The 24,960-nt window shown below is 54.2% G+C and overlaps 1 protein-coding gene and 1 long non-coding RNA gene across 3 annotated transcripts; one reads left to right on the plus strand and one right to left on the minus strand.

Moving 5' to 3' along the window:
* Positions 1-24,803, minus strand: BCKDHA (branched chain keto acid dehydrogenase E1 subunit alpha). Of its 2 annotated transcripts, none has more exons than XM_084771660.1 (9): positions 24,671-24,803; positions 8,633-8,818; positions 8,447-8,533; positions 5,573-5,681; positions 3,321-3,482; positions 1,669-1,875; positions 1,391-1,532; positions 1,050-1,221; positions 1-511 (listed from the first exon to the last, which is right to left on the minus strand). In XM_084771660.1, the coding sequence occupies exons 1-9, from the start codon at positions 24,776-24,778 to the stop codon at positions 341-343; spliced, it is 1,344 nt and encodes a 447-aa protein (XP_084627786.1). In that variant the 5' UTR covers positions 24,779-24,803; the 3' UTR covers positions 1-340. The 2 variants fall into 2 exon arrangements, with proteins under 2 accessions (XP_084627786.1, XP_084627787.1); XM_084771661.1 differs by lacking the exon at positions 24,671-24,803 and adding an exon at positions 24,618-24,634.
* Positions 8,825-15,507, plus strand: LOC311591734. Its single transcript, XR_014777176.1, has 2 exons — positions 8,825-13,772; positions 13,989-15,507. It is a non-coding gene; the product is annotated as an uncharacterized lncRNA (long non-coding RNA).
* Positions 24,804-24,960: the final 157 nt, after the last annotated feature.

Raw genomic sequence — 24,960 nt, forward strand, 5'->3', positions numbered from 1 at the left:
TCAAAGGTGAGCCATGATTTATTCACTATGCTGACCAGCTCAATCTCTGGGCAAGCTCCAGGGCCACCCTGCCCAGAGGGTCTGCCCTGGCCCTGGTCCCACCCCTGAAAGGCACTGTAACAGGTGAAGTGGGCGATAGAGCCGCAGCAATGGCTGCAAACGTTGTGCCCCAGTGAAGTAGCCTGGGGGAGCAGGAATGGGGAGTGGGAGTTACCCCATGACCGTCTGGGGTGCCACCCTGGCCACTGAGCATCTTAGTAGCGCTGACTAGGGGAGGGGCAGAATCTTGCCCGCACCCCTGCTCCCTTCAGCACAGGACTGCCCCAGGGTGGCTAGGGCATCACTTGTCGAAGTGGTCCAGAGGGTAGTGCTCCCCATAGGTCTGCAGATGCCGTGCCAGTGACTCCTGCTGCCTGCGGAGCTGGGCAGGCATCTCCTGGTACACGTCGGAAAAGAGCAGGCTTATGCTCGGCTTTAGCTTCCGCTCGGCCTGCTCAAAGGCCTCCATCACCTGGGAGACACACTCAAGTAAGAAACCCTGCCCCGCAAACCCACCCCTTTGAAGCCTCAGCCTGGGGTTAGTCAACAGTCTAGATCCCCAGCTCTGGCCTGTAAGGACCTGACACCGCACTGAGCAGCTGACAGTGGAGGGAACGGGAGTAGCCGCACAGGATGCGGAGACGGGCAAGGACTTCTCAGGACACCGGAGTCGGGGCTGAGCCAGTACGCAATGTGCAGCCCGAGGCCAGAGCCGACCTGCCCTACAGCTACCAGGGTGACACTATCTCCTGCCTCAGCCCAGCTGGAGCGCTCCCACCTCACGGGCACTGGGTTAGGAAGCAGGCACCCCAGGAACTTAGAGATGAGCACACTGGTAGGAGACTGCGGGGCTCCACTGGGAACTAGTGAGTTTGCTGAGGCCATGTGGTCCAGGCAGCTGGGCTCCACAGGCCACACAAAGGTCCCAGGTCCTGCACTCCCGTCCTCCCAGAGTCCTCCCTGTGCAGGGCCAGTGGAGCCCACCCCCTGGGGCTGCAGAGGGCCCGCACCTTCTTCCGTGACTGCTTCCGCCAGGCCTTCTCCTGCTCCTCACCCCACCAGCCCCGGCTCAGCAGGTACTGCCTCAGCCTCGAAATCGGGTGGTCCTGCTTGTCCCAGTAGTTGACCTCGTCCACCGAACGGTACGCTGAGCTGTCGTCACTGGTGCTGTGGTGCCCAATCCTGCTCAGGGGAGGAGATGTGGATCAGCTGAGAGTGGAGGGGTCAGAAAAGGACACAGCAGTGACACAGAGCAAGGAAGGGAATGCAGTATGGCGTGGCAAGGCCGTGTCGTGGGGGCAGAGAGAAGGCTAGCCAGAGCCGTGCTGCAGTGATGGGAGGGAGACAGCACCTGTAGGTCATGGCCTCAATGAGGAAGGGCTGGTTCTCCGCCACAGCCCGCCGCCGGGCCTCCTTCGTGGCGTTGTACACCGCGAACACATCGTTGCCGTCCACGCGGATTGACATGATGCCGTAGCCAGGGCCCCGAGCCGCTGCAGGGACAGAGGGTGCCAGTCAGGCCTCGGGGGAGAGGATGAAGTGTGCTCCACTCACTGCCTCCTGGGCCCTCGCTGTGTGGGCACCATGGAAAGAGGGCAGGAAGGAGGGCGGGAGGCAGCAGGCCCTTACCTATGCCATCCCCACGGTACTGCTCGGAGGTTGGTGTGGAGATGGCATAGCCGTTGTTCCGGCAGAAGAAGATGATAGGGCACTCCAGGGTGGCAGCGAAGTTGAAACCGGCGTGGGCATCCCCTTCACTGGCTGCCCCCTCACCAAAGTAACAGATGACGATCCGGTTGGCGTTGGCGCGCTTGGCAGCATAGGCGGCTCCCACCGCTGCATGGATGACAGAGTGTGAGTAAGAATAAGGACCCCATGTGTGTCTGTCTGTCTGTCTGACACACACACACACACACACACACACACACGGCCTCAGACTTAGGAAAGGTGTCAGCAGGTGGCACCCGGGACCTGCCCACCACAGCCTCCCCCTCAGCTGACTGGAGTGCTGTCTGTCCATTTGCACGGGGCAGAAACTGCACTGACCCTGAGTCCAGCCGGGCATGCTTCCGCCACCTTCGGAGGACTGCCAGCCTGGACCTCCCACAGCGGGCGGCCAACACCCCATCTCCTAGTTACTGAGTAGCCCACTGCCCCCACCACTGCTCCTCAACCTGTCATCCAAGGGACAGCAGCGGACTCTTATACAGTGTGAGTCCGGCGGACTCCGTCCTAACTCTGGGCTGTCACCACACTGTGGACCATAGTCGCTGCAATAGCAAAGGCCACTAGGCTCACCTGCTTGCAGCCTCCCCCCCCCTCGTCCTCTGGTCTGTCCCCACAGCTCCCTTCCACACTGCTTCAGTCTGCCCTTCAATGCGTCTGCCGCTCCCTCAGCCAACCACTCTGTACAGAGCATCCTAGGCGCCCTCTCCGCTCTCCTCTCTACCTGTCTCCCCCCAGCTAACGTTAGTATCAACAGGGCTGACATGTGTCACTCTTGTTCAGAAAGCCTAGGGTGACACCTGGCACATGGCCATTCCACACATCTGCTGAACGGGGGACTCCAGTGCACCGTAAAGGACAGAGCTCTGTCTCCCACCTCTGCCCCAAGGAGGCCTGCAGACTCATGAGCCTCACACCTGGACCGGGTCAACAGACAGCCCCTTACACCGTGACACACGCCTCCCACCAGACTCTGAGCCCAGGAGGCCACCAGAGAGCCGATACTTGGTCTGTGTGCTGCATGAGCACAGACCCAGCAAGCTGGCGGTCTCCCTAGTATCCCAGGGGCTTCAGGGCGCCTACCCCCGCTCTGGGGAGTCCACGTGGTTCCGAGGAGCAAGGCTAGCCAGGGCAGGGTAGACCGGGGGCTCTGTGGTCACAAGAACCCATGAGTGAGTCCGTGCCCTCCTCCTTACCGCAAGTCCCTAGTAAGTCACTTCCGTCTTCGGCTTCAGGTTCCTGTTTTTTGCAACAGGAATACTAATGCATGCTTGATTTTCCCACAGCAACTGATAGTGTCATTAGACAGTCTGAGTGTGGCCATGAGGCAGTGCCTGCTCCTGCTGGCTCCGGGAGGGAGGAGCAGAAATGGCAGGAGTCTGGGAAGTCCAGTATGGTCATGGTCACCCACGGATGCTGCATGGGTGGAGCACCACGGAGCTGTCCTCTAAGAGGCCCCTTGAAAGCCAGGTTCTAACAGGGCAGCACCCAACTAGTAGGCTGGAGGTGTGTGTCACAGGTATTGCATGCATGACGCTCAGAGCATGGGTCCTCACCCTGAGGGATCTGTGTGGCCAGCGGAGAGGAGATGGTGACGAAGTGGCGCTCCTTGCAGCCATAGTGAACGGGCATCTGGCGCCCCTTGCCTGGGTCACTCACGTTGCCATAGCACTGGGCCATGAACAGCTCCAGAGGGTAGTCCCGGTACATGAGCACACCTGGCAGGAGAGGCAGCTGTGAGGCCCGTGCGTAGGGCAGTGGGGACAAGTGTCACACCAGCCTTGTGGGCAACCTGGAACCAGCCCCGCCCTCCTGAGAGCTTCGGGTCAGTGTGGGAGGGCAGGCTGTGGGCACAGCACTCTGGATGCCAGGGCAGGACGACTGCAGGTAGGCCAGGGCTACATAGCAAGATGGCGTCTTGAATTAACTCTCAGTACGGGGTGAATGGTCCAGTACATCAGCACTGTCTATAACTAAACTGCATATGACAGGGCTACACTGCAAAGAAAATGGCAGAAGGGATTTTGTAAAAACAAACAAACAAACAAAAACCCAACAACAAAAAAACAAAACAACTGGTTTCAATAGCTGGGTATGGTGGCGCACGCCTTTAATCCCAGCACTCGGGAGGCAGAGGCAGGCGGATCTCTGTGAGTTCGAGGCCAGCCTGGTCTACAAAGTGAGTCCAGGACAGCCAAGGCTACACAGAGAAACTAAACACAACAACCACAAAAAGCCTGGTGGGTCCCCCAGAGCCTGAGCTTACACAGAAACAGCTGTCAGGTGTCCAGGCTGACCTTTCCCAACCTTTACTGCGGAATTCATCTTTTTGTGTGAAAAGTTGGTTGGTGGTGGTGGCTCACCACCACTTGGGAAACAGAGGCAGGCAGATCTCTGTGAGTTCAAGGCCATCCTGGTCTGCAAAGCTAGTTCCAGACCAGCCATGGCTCTGTAGTAAGACTTTGTTTCAAAGCAACAAAAAAGGTCAGTGGAGTCACATGACAAGCCGCTTGTTTGCTTCTTGAGGTAGGGCCCACTCTTGCAGCCCTGGCTGTCCTCAAACTCACTATGTAGAGCAGGCTGACTTCAAAAGAGATTTGCCTGCCTCTACTTCCCGAGCACTGGAATGAGAGGTACGCCCCACCATATCCAGCTGTCCTGGACTTTTATTTTTTTCTCGACAGGGTCTCTCTTTGTAGCCTTGGCTGTCCTGGACTCGCTTTGTAGACCAGGCTGGCCTCCAACTCACAGAGATCCACCTGCCTCTGCCTCCCAAGTGCGGAGATTAAAGGTGTGCGCCACCACCACCCAGCCCTGGCGTTGACTTCTCATGTAGGCCAGGCTGGCCTTGAATTTGTAGCAATCTTCCTGCCTCTGTTTCCTTGTGCTGGAATACTCTCACTGGGCTTTTTGAGAGTCTGGCTACGCAGCGTCTGCTTCTGCACATGCCACCACGCCTTGGCCTTCATTCCCAGCCATCTGCCAGATGTCTCTGGATGGGCACAATAAATTCACAAGGATCTGGGCTGCACTGCAGAGACAACGGTGGAGGAGGAAGTGCGCCTTGAGACTGCCCACAAACATACAAGACACAGCCACTGGGCCTTCTACACAAGAACTGCCAAGCAAGGGTGGGAAGACGGTGCTCACACACACAGTCCCAGGCTGGTAACGTGCCTGCCTGGTATGTGGGAGGCCCTGGGCACCATCTCCACCACCACCAACCATGAACCAAATTTCCAGCCTCCGCAGGCCACAGCGCCCAGGCAGACCTGAGCTGTACCAGGAAACAGCAGGTCCCATGGGAACTCCTGCTTTGCCTCAGCACCTGCTGCTGCTTCTCAGACCTGACCAAACACCACTCCCTGTCACCACCCCACTGGGAATGTTCCATCTGGTCATGGAAGGGCATCCAGCGTGACAGAGAGAGAGCTGCCGCTGGGTCAGACATCAGTGAAAAGGACTCACCAGGCTCCACCCCTTGGGAGGCACCTGCACCAGGCCAGCCCCGGCTCCTCAAGGAGCACAGCACCTCTGGGGAGTCCAGAAATGTCCTGCATGAGGTAGACAGCTGTCTAGCTGTGTCCTGCCCTCAGCCAGGCCTGAGCCTCGGCATCCCTCAAGCAGCCATTCAGCTGCAAAAGGTGCCACCTCACAGCCCGTCACAGCCTCACCTACCCTGCTTGCAATGCTGCTGCTTGGGCTGCCCAGGCCTTCACAGCACCATGCAGCTCCTGGAAGAGCCCTCAGGGAAAATGAACTGCAGTGCTCAATGGACACCCAAAACGCCAACCGCCAACAAACATACCTGCCTCCCGGTACTGGCCAAACACCAGGTCCGTCCGGTCTAGGGCGGCGGCACTGCCCACATGTGTCCCCTCCTCGCCATAGTTGGTCATGTAGAAGGAGATCCGGCCCTGCAGGTGGAGGGGCCAGAGGTGCAGGCAGGTTAAGGCAGTCCTTGACAGAGAAACCTGCGTGCCTTTTGTTGGGTGTCTTTAAAGACAGGGCCTCTCCGTAGCCCTGGCTATCGTGAACTCACAACGTACACGCAGCTGGCCGCGGACTCACAGCCATCTGCCTGCCTCTGCGGCCTGGGTGCTGGAATGAAAGGGGTGTGCCGCTGTGCCCAGCTGCGCCTGACTCCTGAGCACAGCTCACCACTGCGCTGGGGCCTCCGGAAGGGACTGGATGGGCAGTGAAGGCCAAATGACCAGAGCCCAAAGGAGGACACAGGCAGGTACAGCCAGATGGGGGAGGGGGAGGGGAAGGCCTACACAAAAGCCCGAGGGAAGACAGGAGGCCAAACGGCTGTGGCCTCAGGTAAGGGTGGGGGGAGGTGCGCCTGGCCTGGCCGCTAGCACACCCTGCAGAAGCGCTGCAGCCTCCCCCAAGTGCATCTGCAGAGAAGGGATGGCGAACAAGAAAGAGTACAGCCAGCCAGGAGAGAGAGGCCGGGAGCTGGGCAGACAGTGGAGGGACAGATGGACAGAGCCCTCAAAGCCAAGTTAATGGTGCAGAGCGACCACCCTGCTAGCTACTTTCATCTCTCTGTCCCTGGGCCTGGAAAAGACACTGGGGCTCCCAGCCCCTCTTGCCAGCCAGAGGTGGTTGGTCAGGGACAGTGTTAGCCTGGGGCTTTAATGGAATCTGGTTTTCTGGATAAGGGAGCCTACTGCTGGCACCACCCCTACCCATCTTCTTCCTGCCTCCCTTGGGGCCAGGATGCCTGGACCTGTGTGCATGAGGCAACAAGCACAGACCAAGCGCCAGTGAGGACAAAGCAGGGCATGGGGTGGGTGTCCAACAGCGCCGTGCAGCTGCTACCCAGCTCCCGAGGGAACATCCGGAAACAGAGAGAAGGCAGGCAGGGCGATGGCAGAGAACAGGGAGACCGTGAAGGGTGGACACGGGTCAAGTTTGGACAGGCTGTCCGCTGTGGGGTATGAGCAGAGATGACGCCAACCAGAGCTACAGCGCCAAGATGGAAGTCTGCCTGGAGAGTTGGGGAACCCCTGGAGCAGGATCGAGATCACCCAAGACCATGTGGAAGAGCTCTCCCTGAACTGTGCCTCAGGACCGCCCACCTCTGAAGGGCGCCTTCCAGCTGGCTGGGGAAGGGGTGGAGAAGGGCTTTTCTTTACGTGTATGGAGGGCCTTCGGGCTGCCAAGCTCAGTCAGTATGTGGAGGAAGCTGGGATGCACCCCCACCGTGGGCTAGTGGCAGAGCCTGTCCACCCGGGGTCCTCCCCACCTCCTTAGCAGAGCACCCATCCCGCTGCAGGCAAGAGCGACCCAGATGAAAGGACTAATGCAGCCTCCCTGGAAACTAGGAAGTCTGAGCCCCAGAGCGCTGAGTGAGCAGAGGTGAGACGTGCCTCCCACCTTCCTTCTACCTGATGCCTGGAATGAGACTCCAGCAGGCGCCCGGATTCTCAGAGTCCTAAGGAGACCATCAAGAAAGAGAACAGCGCTGCCAGCACAGCAGAGCCATGGAAGGCGGCAGCAGGACATCCACTGCCGCGCGGCTGCCACCAGATGAGCTCCGGGCTCCCTATTCCTACCCTTTTTTATCCGGGAGGAAAACTAGTCACCTGCTGAGTACTGCTTTTGATTTTGTTTCCTGAGCTTTCCTTTGGAGTGGGGAGTCTGTCACTGGCGCCCAAGGACACTGTACTGCATATGTTAGGTAAACTCCTGCCATTCTGGAGAGCATAACTCCCAGCCCAACACTACAGGGTGGGTGGAACACTGGCTCTCACTCATTCGTTTATTGGGTGGGGGTGGAGAGGCAGCTTTGAGATGGGGTGTCTCTCTCTCTCTCTCTCTCTCTCTCTCTCTCTCTCTCTCTCTGTTTTTTTGTTTTGTTTTTGTTTTGGTTTTTGGTTTTTTGAGACAGGGTTTCTCTGTGTAGCCTTGGCTGTCCTGGACTCACTTTGTAGACCAGGCTGGCCTCGAACTCACAGCAATCCACCTGCCTCTGCCTCCCGAGTGCTGGGATTACAGGCGTGTGCCACCACGCCTGTCTCTCTGTGTAGTCCAGGCTGGCCTGGAATTCACAGCTATCCCACTGCCTCAGTCTCCCGAGCACTGGGATTACCGGCATGTATCACCATGCCTGGCTTTGTTGTTATTGTTGTTGTTCATTTGTATTGTTTTAACATATATTGGTGTTTGATCTGCATGTATGTCTGTGGGTATCAAATCTTGAAGTTACAGACAGTTGTGAGCTGCCATGTGGGTACTGGGATTTGAACCTGGGTCCTCTGGAAGAGCAGTCAGTGCTCTTAACTGCTGAGCCATCTCCCCAGCTCCCATTATGCCTGGCTTTCAAGCATTTTCTTTACTTATTTGTACAGGTAGTGACAGAAGCCAGGGCAAGGCAAGCACTCTAACACTGAGTGTGCACCCAGCTGTCACACAGTGCGGGAGCCAAGACAAAGACAGGAAAAATGTCCTGCCCGACGTCATGGCTGTGACGAGGCACTTTTCTCTGCTGTGTACTTGCAGGTGTTTCCAGTGTGTTTGGACGAAACCTCTCCTGTATTCTTTCAGTGCCTCAGCAGAACCCCCGGAGCTCTCAGGACAGCACTGAAAGGACGCCCTATCCCACCCCTCCCTTGTACACAGCACAGGTAGGCGCCTGGGGTGACCCACCCCGCTGCAGCCCGGCCCCACCAACCTGCCGCTGGGACTCGTAGAGAATGCGGTCCATGGTGTTGAGCAGCGTCATGCTCCTGTAAAACTTCAGTACCTCCTCCTGGGGCAGCTGCAGGCGGAGGCAGACACATGGGCAAAGTTGGGACCAATGGAGGGGTCAGGCAAGGGACCTGGGCATGGGGGGCCTGGGGACGGGGAGCAGCCTCACGTGGGGGTCTTCACTGGGGTTGATGATCTGGCCCTGGCGGTCCATGACACGATAGATGGGGATGCCGGAGATGACATTGGGCTGGATGAACTCAAGCTTGTCTACAAACTCTGCAGAGGCGCCTGGAAACTGGGGCTTGTCGTCCAGGGACGGGAAGTGCTGCTGCTGCTGCTGCCTGCTGGGGCGCTGGGGAAGAAAGGCAGAGAGTGTGCCATGAGTAGCAGCTGGAGCTCAGCTGGCGTGGAGCCCAGGCTATCCTCAACCTTGTTTGTCCGAGGCTAGCCTTTAAGTCCTAATCCTCTCCACACCCCACTGTGTTTTGTTTTCAAGACAGAGTTTTTCTGTGTCGTCCTGGCTGTCCTGGAACGCATTCTGCAGACCAGGCTGGCCTCGAACTCAGAGACCTGCCTACCTCTGCCTCTTGAGTGCTGGGATTAAAGGCCTGTGACACCACTGCTTGGCTATGGGGACCAATTTCTTTCTTTCTTTCCTTCTTTCTTAAGATTTTTGTTTATTATGTGTGCAGTGCTCTGTCTGCATGTATGCCTACATGCCAGAAGAGGGCGTTACATCACATTACAGATGGTTGTGAGCCACCATGTGGTTGCTGGGACTTGAACTCTGAACCTCTGGAAGAGCAGTCAGTGCTCCTAACCTCTGAGCCATCTCTCCTGCCCCAGAGACAGTCTCTTAATGGGTGACATGGCAAAGTGACTTTTCCCTTCATGCATCCCCTGGTCACAGGAACGTGGGCTGGACACAACAGTGAACGCCTGTAACTCTAGCTCCTGGGCGATGGGCCAAGAAGTCACCTCAAGGCCGTCTACACACAAGGTCAGCTACACAGAGAATCTATGTCAAAAAAAAATCCATCTGAAGTGAGCTTTTTACAAAAGGCATACTTACAGGGCTGTGGTGGCCCACACCTTTGATCCCTGAGTTTAGGAAGCAGAAACAGGTAGAACTCTGTGAGTTCAAGGCTAGCCTGGTCTACAGAGTGAGTTCTAGGATAGCCAGGGATACATAGAGAAACCCTGTCTCAAAAACTAAAATAAAATAAAATATAAAAGAAAAAGGCATGCTTATATAATGCCCCACAGGGCATCTGTAAGTCTTTTTTTGGGACAAGCTCCTGCTACACAGCCCAGGCTGGCCACACAGCGCTACTGCCTCAGGCTCAGGGCAGCTGGCCTTCCAGGTGCTGCCTCTGACAAATTCTACCACAGCTCTGGCCTTCCCTTCTCTCACCTGGTGAAGCGCATCACAGGCAGCAGTGCCTTCTCCCTGCCAGGGCAGCCCCTCTGCTAAAGCCAAAATGACCACTCAACAAGTATTGGAGCACCCGCTTCACCCCCAGGCCTGTGCGGGGCTCTAGGAACTGCAGCCATCTGTCCTTGTAGCCCAGAAGGGGAAGACACACCAACCAAACAGGAAGGGAGGTGGCTCCTGTCATCCCACTGCCTCGAGGACAAGGGCAGGGCTTCTCTGAGGAGGTGACACAAAAACTGGGTCCCATAGTGTAACGAGCAGGCCAGGAGGGGGCAGAATATGCCGAGCACGGAGAGGCCCGCAGTGGGCTCAGAGTGGCCAGGAGTCCTGCGGGGCCGTCACACCTCTCAGAGGTTAAAGCTCCACATACTCCTCTCCACGAAGACCTGGTTTCCAGAAGTTTCACTTTGCTCCTGTCCTCTATCTTTTATACATAAACAGAACACAGAGCCAGGCACACACCTCTAATCACAGCACACAAGAAGGTGAGGCAGAAAAATGCTGAGTTCCAGGACAGCCCTGGGGCACAGAAAGAAAACCCCACCACGCACAGCAAACAAAAAGCTAGGAATGATGGTGTGCACTCCTAACCCTGTACTGGGGGCGCTGAGGGAAGAAGAGGCCACAAATTCAAAACCAGTTTATGCTACAGTGTGAGATCACTTTTAATAATAATAATAATAATAATAATAATAATAATAATAATAATAATAATAATTAAAAAAAAGTTGAGCTTCGCAGCTCAATCTCTAACCCTGGGAGGTGGGGACAGGAGATTTGAGAGCTATATAGCAAGTTCAAGGCCAGCCTGGGCAACGTGAGACCCTGTCTCAAAAAACAAAACAAAACAACAACAACAAAAAACAAAGCAGAAAAGCAAGGCTTAGAATGTGGCTCAGTTCAATCTGAGATCGAGTGCTTGCCTAGCTCACTGACGCTCTCGTGGGTTTGGTTTTCAGCGGTGGTGCACGCCTGGGAGGCAGAGGGCAGGAATAGCTCCTGACTGAGGCCAGCCTGGGCTGCAGAAGACTGCTTCAAAAAATGAAAAAACAAAACACAAAGAAATAAATCAAAAGCCAGGCAGTAGTGGCGCACGGCTTTAATCCCAGCGCACAAGAGGCAGAGGCAGGTGGATTTCTGTGAATTTGAGGTCAGCCTGGTCTACAAAGTGAGTCCAGGACAGCAGGGTCGCATGGAGAAACCCTGTCTTGAAAAACCAAATCAATCAATCAAATGGTTGGACTGTACACTTAAGTTTTCCCTGAGCATGTCCTAGTGCCACGTTCCAGTTAAAGTCACTTGCCAGTGACCCCAACAGAAACGGGCCTGAGGGTTCTCTAACCCACACAGAGGCTTTAAAGCGTCTTCAGACTTCCTGGAGGCCCTCTGCCCCATGTCTGTGACGGAGGTAAGGCACCAGCAGCTTCCAGAGGAGGCTGCTGCACTGGGGGCAGGGCTGGGTAGCACTCACGTCTTCCCACACTGGCCTCCCTCTATGAAACCCCACAGAGGCAACGCAGCCTCAGCACAGGGCGGGCGGCTGAAGAGGGAGAAAGACTGCCACCTCCTAACAACACTGGCTTGTTGCTTACTAAACCTTTTTTTTTTTTTAAGATTTATTATTTATTATTATATATACAGAGCTCTGCCTGCATGTACACCTGCAGGCCAGAAGAGGCATCAGATCACATTATAGATGGCTGTGAGCCACCATGTGGTTGCTGGGAACTGAACTCATGACCTCTGGAAGAGCAGTCAGTGCTCTTAACTGCTGAGCCATCTCTCCAGCCCCGCTTACTAAACCTTTCTGGTTCGTTCTGCTGCCCCATTTCTTGACTTCATCGGACAACAGGTAGAGAACCGTAAAGGAGGATACCATCGGAGAAGGCATGTCTGACAAAGCCGTCAAAAGGCCTGAGTGCTCAGGATGTGACTGACTAGCTGGGAGGCAGCCTGAGCTTCGCTTCCCTGGGGCACCAGGTACACAAGGAAGAAGATGAGCTAACAGGCTTAGGGAAGTAAAAGAGCTTGTGCCAGGCCACAAATCTAAACACACGCGTCCCAAGTGCACTTCCAACCGAGCAGGCCTATGATTCAGACCCCAGGACCCCGACCCAGCTGCCGCAGCCTGTCTAGCTCCCACACGTCTGCGTCTTTTCTCCCCACAGCAGCCAGGCTTCCTCTCAGCTCAGCAGTTAAGGGAAGCCACAGAAACAGCGGCTTTCCCACCAGCTACTTCCCACCTGCGTCCCCTCCCTCCTTGCCGAGGTTCCAGCGGGGGCAGCAGGCTTCCTGGGCATGATTATCTGCATTTGTGGCTGTGAGGAAATTCTCACTCCCCACAGCAGGCAGGGCAGGTTCAGGCTGGTAACCCTCGGGCACACTCGTTCTGTTTGTGCAAGAAGGAAGCAAGCAACCTCTCCTCGACCTGAGCTCCAGGCACAGCAGGGCCTCGGCACCTACCTGGAAGGTCCCTTTGTTCCGGGTCTGTCTCCCACTCGTGCCACAGGCAGGGGAGCCACCCGAGCTGGCTTGCACAACAAGCGCTCCATAGCTAATTACCCTACACACGGGCGAATACGAGGTTGGTTGAGGTCAGCAGCTCCGGAGTTGGACGGACCTGCGTTCCACTTTCTGAGCTCACAGGGTGGCTCTCGGCAAACACTGAGTTTTCTCAAGTCTAAAAACCTGCAGGCGGCAGCTATGTGCAAAGTTCCTCGGGTAATTTACACAGAGGTTCATGTCGGCCTGAGCAGCGGTGCCAGCACTAGAGAGGAGGACGAGAGACCAGCCTGGCTTAAACAATGACATCTTGTCTCAAAAACAAAAAAACACAGGCATGATGGATTCTCAAGGCTGACGCAGGAGGACCGTAAGTTCAAAGCCCTGTAACAAGACACCATCTCAAGGAAAGAAAAAGGATTTAATTAAGAAAACAAAACCAGGGCTTCGGATGTCTGGCTAATGACTTAGAATGCACCACGCCCTAGATCCAATCCCAGCAGCACAGCAGTCTATCACGAAGGCACATCCTGTGGTTTCATCCATCTAATGGCAGGATCAGGAGTTCAAAGCCATCCCCCACTACATATGCTAATTTCAGGCCATCCTGGGATACGTGAGGCCATCCTGGGATACGTGAGGCCATCACAACAAGCCAGCAAGCAGGTGGAAGACGCATGCCTAGAGCCCCACTGTGGTGCTCTGAGTGACAATGGCCCGCACGGACTCATACCTGGATGACATTAGGTGTGGCCGTGTGGAGGAAGTGAGTCACTGGGGACAGGCTGCGAGGTTCCCAGTGCTCAAGCCAGGCCCAGTGTCTCTTTCTTCCTGCTGCCTGCCAATCTAGATGTAAAACTCCTGGCTTCTCCCCAGCACCATGTCTGCCTGCCCAATCCATGCTTCCCGCCACAATGACAACGCACTAACTGTCTGACCCTGTGAGCCAGCCCCAGTAGCTATTTTCCTTTATAGGAGGGCCATGGTGTCTCTTCCCAGCGATGGACACCCAGACTGAGACACTCTGCAACAGCAGAGGCAAAGTAGTAATGAGTTCAAGGCCACTGAGACCCCCACTGTGACCTCCACACTGAGAACCAGGCCAACCCACCAAGAGACACGAAGGTTGCAAACGCAATGCAGGAAAAGCAGACATGATGGGAGAGCAAGAAGATCCATGGCCTCTTAGGATGGAATTTGATACCAGACTTCGGCCCTAGGAAACTTCAGAGAGAGAGAGAGATGAGGGAGGAGACGCGGTTATATAAAAGGCCGAGTGCTGAAGGCTCAGGAGGAGAGCCTGGGGTGGCGAGGGTCAGCAGGCAGAGCTTACAGGCTGAGAACAGGACGCACCCGTCCAGACGCCCAGGTATGTCTCCCACACTGCAGTGGGCCCAGACCATGGTTTCCGACCTACGCATGGGAAGGCCGCTCCAGCCCGCATGAAGTCACTGCACTAATTCAGTGAGATCTTAAACTGGCCAATAGTGAAGATGCTGGATTATGGGATGGGTGGTAAAATACCCACAGAGAAGCGATGTGACCACATCCAATGACCATATTTTTCCTTTTCCTTTTCTTGGAGGTGGGGTTTGCCTGGTGACCAGTGACAGAGAATGTCAAAGCTGCTCAGACAGGGACAAAGCCCTACAGCCACAGAAGACCCAACAGGAACTGGGCAAGCTCCCTGATGGGCCTCGCAGCCATTCAGGCACCTCTGTGAACAGCACAGGCTGAAGCAGAGTGCTACGTGACAACATTCCCCGGCCTTGGCCTCTTCTTCCGGTGCACATTTTCATGGGCATCACAAGGATGGCACGAGCTGACATGATAAACATGAGCCACTAACAGGTTGATGGGTAACCGTTCCTGTCGGGCACATCCCAAGCATCTGCTCTAAGGGAGGCCTGGATGAGCGCGCGCACAGGAGCACGGGCAACCTGAGAGAGCAGGATGGAACCACAGCTCCAACTAGCCTGCCTGGGAACAGCAAAGACTCCAGAGCTCAGGGTGGCTGCGTAGGCATGTCGGGCCAGCAGCAGGAGGCCGAGGCAGGAGGAGCTCAGGTACAAGGCCAGCCTGGGCTACAAGACAAGACCCTCTCAAGATAAAAAATAAGTAAAGAAACAAAAAAGGCTCTGGGCCTGGCACTCGGGGACACTGGAGACAGGATGACTAACACAGATCAATAAGAGCTAACTATGGGGCTGGAACGATGCTCAGATGTTAAGAGCACTTGCTGCTCTTCCAGAGGACGGGATTTGAGTCCTGGCACCCACAGCAGCTGACTCACAACTCCCTGAAACCCCAGCCTCAGGGGATCTCATGCTCTTCTAGTCTGCACGGACACCCACACAAATGTGCGCACACAAATAAATAAATAAATAAATAAATAAATAAATAAATAAATAAGACAAACCTTAAGAGGAAAAAAAAGCCAACTATGAACGCAGGTGCCGCATGAAGCGTTTATCTCAGTGTTCACTGGACCCCAAAGCCTCCTTGTGAGGCAACTCCATCAAACACATCCCAAGTGGTAAGCCTGACATGTGCTGCGGCTGCCTGAGATGGGGTTCAGAACATATCTATCATTTGGGGTGGGCCTGCTAACTACACTCTCTCTGTGGAAGAGAGCCAGAATCATCCAAACCCCCTGAGTCTTGAGCCCTGAGGCATGGAGCCAGCTAACCCAGCAGAGAGCTGCGGCTCCCTTAAGGGTTGCCATCACGTTGAAAAGCAATGGGCTCTCCAGGCCTCAGGGACGCTGCGGCTCTCCGGGTGCTGCAGGTAGAAAGCCCAAGGGCATTTCACTCCTTCCCTGAATCAGTCAACATCAAGCCTGGTGCTGTCCCTGGAGGAAAGCAGTGGCTGCTGTTTCAAAACTCCTGACTTACTTAGTCCTCAGAATACAGAGGAAGTGCCCTTTAAGAATCCCTGTCTTAGCCGGGCGCGGTGGCGCACGCCTTTAATCCCAGCGCTCAGGAGGCAGAGGCAGGCGGATCGCTGTGAGTTCGAGGCCAGCCTGGTCTACAAAGTGAGTCCAGGACAGCCAAGGCTACACAGAGAAACCCTGTCTCGAAGAAGGGGGGAAAAAAAAAAAAGAACTGCTCTCTTGGGGACTGGAGAAACTGCCGAGAAGTTAAGAGCTCTTACTGCTCTTCCAGAGGACCTGAGTTCAATTCCCAGCACACACAGGCCGCTTGCAATTCTCCTGTAACTCTAGCCCCTGAGGGCTCTGCCGCCTCCGGCCTCAGTACACACACACACACACACACACACACACAAAGCCCGGCATGGTGAAGCAACCTCTAGCCTCATACGCAGGGGCAGGAGGACTGCATCAAGTTCCGGGCCAGCCGGGACTACACAGCAAAGCCCACACGCACAATCCTAGCACGCGGACGTGCAGGTGGGCAGATTGGGAGCTCACAGCTGTCCCCAGTTACAGAGAGCGCACGAGATCCTGTCTCAAAACCAAAACAACACATCTCTCTCTAACCCTTGCCAAGGGCAGGACGCACTTCTCTGGTTTTGCCGATGGAAACTAAAACGTGCAGTCTCACACCTGCCTGAGGAGCTAGGTCAGGCGGGGAAAACAAGCTCACGGGGCCTGGTGCTCACTGTCAGGTAGTTCCCCTCCACTGTCACCACCCCTGTGTCCCCTGCAAGAGAAGCTACTGTGAACAGATGGTGCAACCGTTTGTCCCTTAGGACCTGCTTTCTCCAGCCTTGCACAGTCTATCAGACAAAGCTGCTCGGGTGACGGGAACACTTGTGGGCCTCGCGACAGGGTCTTCTCGCGCCTTGGAATCACAATGTCACCCAGGTAAGATCTTTACACAGGCACGAGGCGGGAAGCTCCACAGTGGCACACTTGCCCAGCATCCTCCAGGGCCACGGTTTTAGTCCCAGAACTGAAAACACTATGAAACAAAAGCCAGACGTGCTGTTGCATACAGGAAGTGGCGGCAGGAAGATAAGGGTCAAGACCAGACGCAGAGCTCAAGGCCAACGCCAGAGACATGTGTGATCTGGCAAAGGCACTTGCCACCGCGCCTGACGGACTCAAGGTTGATGGTTTGACCTCAGGGACCCCAAACTTGTCCTCTCAGCTGCAGAGTGGCATGCATGGCCACCTCCCCCTCAAAACGTAAGTTTCTTGTTAGGTCAACAATATTGGACTAGAGATATTTCCAAGCAAAACACCTGAGTGTGGCAGTGCACGCCTTTACCATCAGTTCTCAGGACGCAGAGGCAGGAGGGTTAGAGGCCAGCCTGCTCTACGGAGCAAGTTCAAGGCCAGCTTAGGACTACAGAGTGTGACGCAGTCTCAAAAACAAACAAAACAGTGGCCAGTGTGGATGAAGTAGGTGGTGGGGCTGAGCCTAGCTCCTCAGACCCTAGCCCAAAGCAAGTGTCCTGGTGAGAGGCTGCGGGGGGGGGGGGGGGGGGGAGGGGGGCGGGGGCCAGGGGGGACTGCGTGAGTGTCACCACACTGAAGTGTCTGAGCTGGGGGACAGGGGGGACTGCGTGAGTGTCACCACACTGAAGTGTCTGAGCTGGGGGCCAGGGGGGACTGCGTGAGTGTCGCCACACTGAAGTGTCTGAGCTGGGGGCCAGGGGGGACTGCGTGAGTGTCACCACACTGAAGTGTCTGAGCTGGGGGACAGGGGGGACTGCGTGAGTGTCACCACACTGAAGTGTCTGAGCTGGGGGGCAGGGGGGACTGCGTGAGTGTCACCACACTGAAGTGTCTGAGCTGGGGGGCAGGGGGGACTGCGTGAGTGTCGCCACACTGAAGTGTCTGAGCTGGGGGACAGGGGGGACTGCGTGAGTGTCACCACACTGAAGTGTCACCACACTGAAGTGTCTGAGCTGGGGGGCAGGGGGGACTGCGTGAGTGTCGCCACACTGAAGTGTCTGAGCTTCCTCCCTCTCCCTGGCAGCTGGGAGGGAGTTAGGCTTTGGAGCCCACGGCTCCACAGTCAGACTGAACCTCAGTTTCCCCATTTCTCACAGCAGTGCACTGCACTTTGTGTGTTGAAACTGGCAGTCACAAAGTGTTTCATAATGTGAAAAACCCAGCCAGATTTCTTAAGCCATCAGCTAACACCCCTGGGGGTCCAGCCACTTAACATTGCAACACGATGCTGTTATCTGAAGTTTACACTTAGAGCTTCACCACAGTTTGCAAAACTGTCTTCTCTCTGCTAGAATCACAACGCAACCCAGGTAAGGCCTTTACACTGGGGACCCACCTGGAGGGGAGACAGCATCAGCTCCCACACGCTACCTCACGCATGCACAATAAATGAAAGTGGAATTAAAAACATAAAAACAAGTCCACTCTCTGTAGCGCTCTGACCCTCACTGTGGGGTGGGCAGGGTTCCCAGGGCGCTGGGGTGCGGGAGGTTAGAGGCAGGTCCCTCCTCCTGACCCACCTAACAGAGCCACAGCCACACAACCCCCAGACCCTTCTCCCAAGACCTCAGCTCCTCACCCTCATCGGGCTAAAACTGCACCTTCCAGCCATGGACGGTGTCTACTGAGATGCTCATTAACTGACAGATAGATAATGGCAAATTGGTGTGTGTGGGTGTGGGTGTGTGTACGTGTACACACACACACACACACACACACCACCACCACCACCACCACCACCACCACCACCACCACCACCACCAAACCTCATCCTATTTTAGCTAAGTGTATAATTCGGTACACTTAGCCTCCAGGCTACAGGGTAAGCACAACAGGAGCGACATCCGTAAGAGCCTCCTTTTGGCTCACAATACCCACTGAGCACGTACACAGCATCAGGAGCGCCTTCCCAGAGCACCGAGGCCGGGACCAGGTGCCTGAAGCAGGCCCACTCATGATGAAGAGCGGGACCTGGCTCTAACCTTACTCCAGCGCCCTAGGAACCCCGCCCACCCACAAGGGAGGGCCACAATGCTTCAGAGAGCGGGTTTGATTTTAAGTTTTAAAATTACATTTGTATTTATTGTGCGTGCAAACGTGAGATAACTTGTGGGGGCCGATTTGCTCTCCTCCAGGTGGGTCCTGGAGACAAGTCACCAGGCTTGACAGTAGCTGCCTTTACTCTCTGAGCCACTTTTTTTGCCTTAAGGGTGATTTCCCATCCCCCTCCCTGCATGCACTACCATACCCAGTAGCTGCAGGGCTGGCGACTGAACTCACAGCTCTGTGCCAGCTGCACAGCATTCCCACCCACGGGAGTAGTTAAAGAGTTCTGGGGTTTGGGTTTTTTCTTTTTCTTTTCTTTCTCTTTTTTTGTTTTGTTTTTTCTTTTGTGTGTGTGTGTGTGTGGTTTCTGTGTGTGTGTTTTGTGTGTGTGTGTGTGTGTTTTGTGTGTGTGTGCCTGCAGGGAAGATTCACAGCCAGCACGTCGGGCCGACTCCCACAGTGTGGTTTCCTTCCTCTTCTCCCTGAGCAGCAGAGACATCTGCTCCAGCATCAGGGGGAAGCCGGACAATGAAATGCAGCCGCAGCCCAGGGCAGCAGTGGCCAGGGAGAGGTGGGGAGAGGAGGGCTCCAGGTGCCTCTTCCTGAGGCTCTAACAAAGCCCCAGCTGCACGCCCTCCTGACCCTCCTCCCGAGAGCTCAGCTCCTCAGCGCCATCGGGATAAAGCTGCACCGTCCAACCAGTGGCTCATGCCTGCAACCCCACCCCTTGGAAAGCTGAGCAGGAGGAATGCTACCAGTCTTAAAGCCATCACAGGCTATACAGTGCGCTCCAGATGAGCCTGCATCAGAGTGAGACTGTGTCTCAAAAAAAAAAAAAAGTTTTCTCTGTGCCCCCAAACTAAAGGGGTCCCTTCAGCAACAGGGTCCTGTACAGTTCTGGCCACCTCTGGGGCCTCCCTGATAACAACCGTGCCTGACACTGAGGCTGTCATTCAATAATCCTGTCTTCTGGGAGCGACAGTGTTTACTGAGGGACTTCTGTTTAAACGTTCTTTTTAAGGAAAAAAAAAATTTTTATTAGCTTGAACATTACTGGGGCTTCACAAGGCTTCTTCATACAATCTTGGTCCTGGCTGCCCACCCCACTCCCCTGTCCCTGTGTGAACTCTCAGCCTTTGGCTCCCGGCAGCTCTGCCTGTTCTTCCACAGCACGTATGTGCCACTGTCCCCCTCACTGTATTTTGCTCACTTGGACAGCAAGATCATAGGTTCTGCACACGTCACTTTGTGTGCCCTTGCCTGGCCTCATGTCCCCAGCCCCGTCACAGCACTGCTGCTGGGGCCCTTGTGCCCGCAGCGTCCCCTCTCCACCTCCATTTCACTGCCCTCTGCTGCCCTCCTCGCTGCCCGCCTGCGGTCCTTCTTTACTTTCCTAGCTTCCGTACGTACATCATGGTAAAAACATAAAAGATCTGAGGCCAGAGCCTCCCGTGCACTTTGACACATGAGAAAGTACAATGGTTGTCTTTTGTGGCCTGAGTGACCTTACTTGGTATAATTTTTTTCAGCTCTATCCATTTATCTGCAAATTTCATGGCTTCAGTTTTCTTTATACTTGAGTAATATCCATTGTGTGAACGTATCTGAGTATATATGTGTGCGTGTATGTATGTGTACATACACACACACACACACCAATTTGCCATTATCTATCTGTCAGTTAATGAGCATCTCAGCTGATCTCGTTTCCTAACTACTGTCAATGGAGCAGTGATGACCTCGGATGTGCAGGTGTCACTGTAGTAAGACACACGATCCTTGGGCATATGGGGCCGTGTGGTAGATCTGCCTGCAGCTGTGGAGGCCCTGCAGGCTCACCCCGAGCGCCTGCGCCAGTTCACAGTGATTGTGACTGGACAGGCGGCCAGCTCCACAGGCAGGAGGCCACATCTGGTACTGTAACCCTTGTCCAAACACATGGCTGGGGAAGCCACAGGAACTAGAGACCGCCTGTGGATGCTGTCTTCCTAAGTGGCCATGTTGTCACACTGTCTGCAAAATATTAATGCTTATAGGCACAGATTTGTGATGCTCCCGACCTTGGCCAGAGAAGCTTCTTCTTTTTTTTTCTTTTTTTTCTTTTTTTAAACGGTATAAAGACTTTTATTATCCTGGTAACACAAGCTTTTCTATATCACAGGAAAACAGCAAGCTTTCTTAGCACAGCTTTTAAGAAACAGTCACAATTCTAACCAGTTACCTCAGCATCATCAGCTTCATATCCATCATCTTACTCAGGTGAGTAGTGACTGATGCAGCCACATGACTGCTCTGTGCTGAGTAAATGACTGCGGGTGCTCAGCTGTAAATGACACAATAACAACCACGCCCTGCCAGCTCAGGGGACACTGTGAAAGGGGACAGGAAGAACAAAAGAAGTGGAGGACAAGCCGGGTGGTGGCGGCGCACGCCTTTAATCCCAGCACTCGGGAGGCAGAGGCAGGCGGATCGCTGTGAGTTCGAGGCCAGCCTGGTCTACAGAGTGAGTCCAGGACAGCCAGGGCTACACAGAGAAACCCTGTCTCAAAAAAAAAAAAAAAAAAAAAAGGAACTGGAGGACGGGGGAGTTGCTGTGGTCACCTATAAAAGATCTGCACAAGTACTGGGTGTGGTAGCGCATGCCTTTAATCCCAAGAGCTGCACAAGATCAAGCCAGTTAAAAGCTCCAGCAAGGTTAGGGGAGGGGCTCCCTAACCCATCCTCAGCTAAAGAGCTAGTAGCAGTTGCTGGCTGCCAGGGAAGGAAGAGTCATTTTTCTTTAGGCCACTAGTAGGTTCCCCAGGCCCCAGTGGCTGAGTCTACACCAATTCGTATATGGGCAACATAACTGGACTCAGTGGAGTGAAAAATACATGCTGGGTGCAGTGGTGCACTTGGGAGGCAGAGGCAGGAGGATCACTGTGAGTTCCAGGCCAGCCTGGTCTATAAAGCGAGTCCAGGACAGCCAAGGCTACACAGAGAAACCCTGTCTCAAAAAAAAAATAAAAAAATTTTAAAAAGTAAAAATAAGTCGGGCATGGAGGCACACACTTGTAACCCCAGCACTCAGGGACGTAGAGTCAGGTGGATCTTTTTGAGTTTGAGGCCACCCTGATCTAAAAGCAAGTCCAGGGCTGGAGAGATGGTTCAGAGATGAAGAACACGGCCTGTCCTTCCAAAGGTCCCGAGTTCAATTCCCAGCAACCACATGGTGGCTCACAACCATCTATAATGTGATCTGGTGCCCTCTTCTGGTGTGCACAGATGTATATGCAGCCAAAACACTGTATACTTAATTAATAAATAAATAAATAAATAAATAAATCTTTTTTTAAAATCTATAAAAAAATAAAAAATAAAAGCAAGTCCAAGACAGCCAAGAGTACACAGAAAAACCCTCAAAAAAAACAACAACAACAACAAAAAAAAAAAAAACCTGGCCCTGTGATGCAATGCATAGTGCACTGGACTTCTGGCCAAATACAAATAGCCAAAACACTATGAATGTAACATTTATATAATTCCTGATTGTCTCATGGTTCTTCTTGCTGTAGGTAGTTTATTTTATATATATATTACAAATGTATATGTAAAAAAAAAGAAAAATAACTTTAAAAAGAGAAAAAGCCCTCAATAAAACAAAAAAAAAGTAAAAATAAATAAATTCATACATACATAAGAAAATGCCAGGGCTGGAGAGATGGCTCAGTGGTTAAGAGCACTGTCTGCCCTTCCAGAGGTGCTGAGTTCAATTCCCAGCAACCACATGGTGGCTCACAACCATCTATAATGTGACCTGATGCCCTCTTCTGGCCTGCAGGTGTACATGCAGGCAGAGCAAAGTATACATAATAAATAAATAAATAAACCTTAAAAAAAAAAAAAGAAAAGAAAGATGCCTTTAATCCCAGCACTCGGGAGGCAGAAGCAGGTGGATCACTGTGAGTTCGAGGCCAGCCTGGTCTACAGAGTCCAGGACAGCCAAAACTATACAGAGAAACCCTGTTTCAAAAAACAAAACAAGAAACACACACACACACACACACACACACACACACACACACACACACACACGGAAAGAGAAAGAGAGGGAGAAAAGAGAGAAGGGGTTGAGGACGTAGCTCAGCGGGTGGAGTGCCTGCCTGGCATGTGTAGGTCCTGAGTTCAATCCCCAGCACCACATAAAACCAGGCACGATGGGGCGCCATGCCAAGCCCAACACTGAGATGGAGGCAGGACAAGCAGACATTCAAGGTCATCCTTAGCTATGTATAATGAGCTGGGTGGCCAGCCTGGGATACATAAAGACACTGACCAAAAGGGCGAGAGAAACAGAAAACCTTAAATACACAAACCAGTGAAAGCTAGAGACTGCTCCCTCCTGCCATTCTCCCAAGTGACCTCTCAAATAAGTAAAGAAATGAGAGGACGGAGCCAGCAGGCAAACAGATTTAATCAGCCGCGGTGACCTTTCCCTAGGCTACCTCACTTCTGCTCCACGCTCAGCCTACCTGCCCAGCCAATGAGGAACAGCACACAAGCAGGAGCCCGCCCTCCCCTGCCCTCCTTCCCCCTCCCCCCCCCAACCTTTCTATATTTGCTTGCTCCTGCTGACAACCTTCCTGGGTACCCACATTTCACTCCTAGCCCGCCCTCTCACCTCTGCTTACCCCCTTCTGTTCCTACCCAGAGCCTCTGCCCGTATAACCCAGCTTCTTTGCCCTACGAACTATTTTTCACCAGGGCATTGCCAGCTCAGCTCCCTCATTCCGCTCCCCCCCCATGTGCCCCTCCCCCATCACCTTTTCCTCTCCCAATCTCTGACGTCTCTATCCTCAGCGCTACGTAAGGCCGACATTCTGTGCTGCGTCCAACGTGCAGCGCCGTCACAAGCGGGCACTTCCACGGCGACGCTGTGAAGTGGCCGCTACTGGCAGTGTACAGAGAGGTGCAAGGTGCAGTGCCTTGCCCCAAACTGGAAAGTGACAGACCAAAAAAAGAAAAAAAAGCAAAACCCTGTGCTCCAGCCCCAGAACCCAAGCGCTTAACCAGGCCTGTTTTCGTTGGATTTTTACTTTAGAACTCTCTAACCAGGCATCACCAAGATTTTTCTTTTTTTAAGACATGGTCTCACTGCGTAGCTCTAGCTGGTCTGGAACTCACGGAGATCAACCTGCCTCTGCCTCCTAAATGCTGGAATTAAAAGCACGCGCCACCACACCAGGCCCCTCAATTTTTTTTTTAACCTTTTTGGGTTTGTCTTGTTTTGTATTTTTGTTTTGGGGGTTTTGTTTGTTTTGAGGCAGGGTCTCATGTAGCTTAGGCTGGCCTCAAATTCCTGATCTTCCGCCTCTACCTCCCAAGTGGCTGGGCTCAGTCATGCGTCACGGTACCCATGTAGACAAACAGAGAGGGCTAGGAGCCAAATCCTGGACGCATCCCACACTAGGCCAGCACGATGTCTCTCTCTGAGGTACATCACCAGAGCGCAAACAGCATTTTGGAAGCGTTTATCCTGCCCTCAGCAGGAGGCTGAGCTTTCCTCAAGTGTTTTTTTTTTCCCCCCCAAGCAAGGCGGGCAGCCAGGCGCGGTGAGTCACGCCTGCCATCCCAGGCCTTGGGAGACAACGGGACTGTCTCCACTGTGATGGCCGTCTGGGCACCTGAGTGAGGTAAAGGCCATCCTGGACGACAGAGCGAGAGAGACCCCGTCTCAAAACCTAAGGTAGGCGGAAGACCATGTCTGGACTTGCCTTTTGCCTCCCTTCACGACCATCTCCTGTGAACAACAGTCACGGCCGGGGTCCCTCGCCTTGACTCTTGATTGGGGGGGGGGGGGACGGACAAACGAGAATCAAACCGTTTTCTTGTTCAACTCGCTTTACGATCGGAATTTAAGTAAAGGAATAAATAAGTGCAGGGCCCTATGCAAACCTCAGCTGCCCTTCCAACCCCCACCCCCTCCTCCTCCTCCTCCTCCTCCTCCTCCTCCTCCTCCTCCCCCCTCCTCCTCCCCCTCCCCCTCCCCCTCCTCCTCCATCCCCGACTTGTCCCCTTCCCTCGAGATCCACAAGGACATGAATGCCTCGCTCTAACTCCGAAGGGATTCTTGCCCTGAATGTCTCTCCAACAAGTGTCCCGGGCCTTTTCCTTCTGAGTCCCTTTTGAGTCCGCTCTTCCTTCACCGGCCGCGGTGACTCCCCCTCCCCCCCCCCCGCCGCCCAAAACACGGTTAAGAAGAATAACCTTGACGTTTCTATTCCTCCTCATGAAAGATCATGTTGGGCCCAGGTACTCACGGATATAGCTAAGCCCCGAGCCCCAGGCCGCCCCAGCAGCAGGAAGGCAGCCTGGCCCAGGCCACGGCTCGGCCTCCAGAACTTGGCCACAGACATTGCCCCCGCCATCTTGACTAATAACCACTCCTCCTTTCCCACTTGCCTAGACGTCCGGCTGCCCCAGCCGATGCCTTACTCAACCGGCCGCACCACGACGCCGATGGAGCCACCTGCTTCCAACAACCCTGCGTCAAAGACGCGTAAGTGAGTTCAGATCCCAATTTTCCACCCTCTAAAATCGCTCCAATCGT

This window comes from Acomys minous (assembly GCF_964271855.1).
Source record: "Acomys minous genome assembly, chromosome: 20".
In the NCBI taxonomy this organism is placed as follows: domain Eukaryota; kingdom Metazoa; phylum Chordata; class Mammalia; order Rodentia; family Muridae; genus Acomys; species Acomys minous.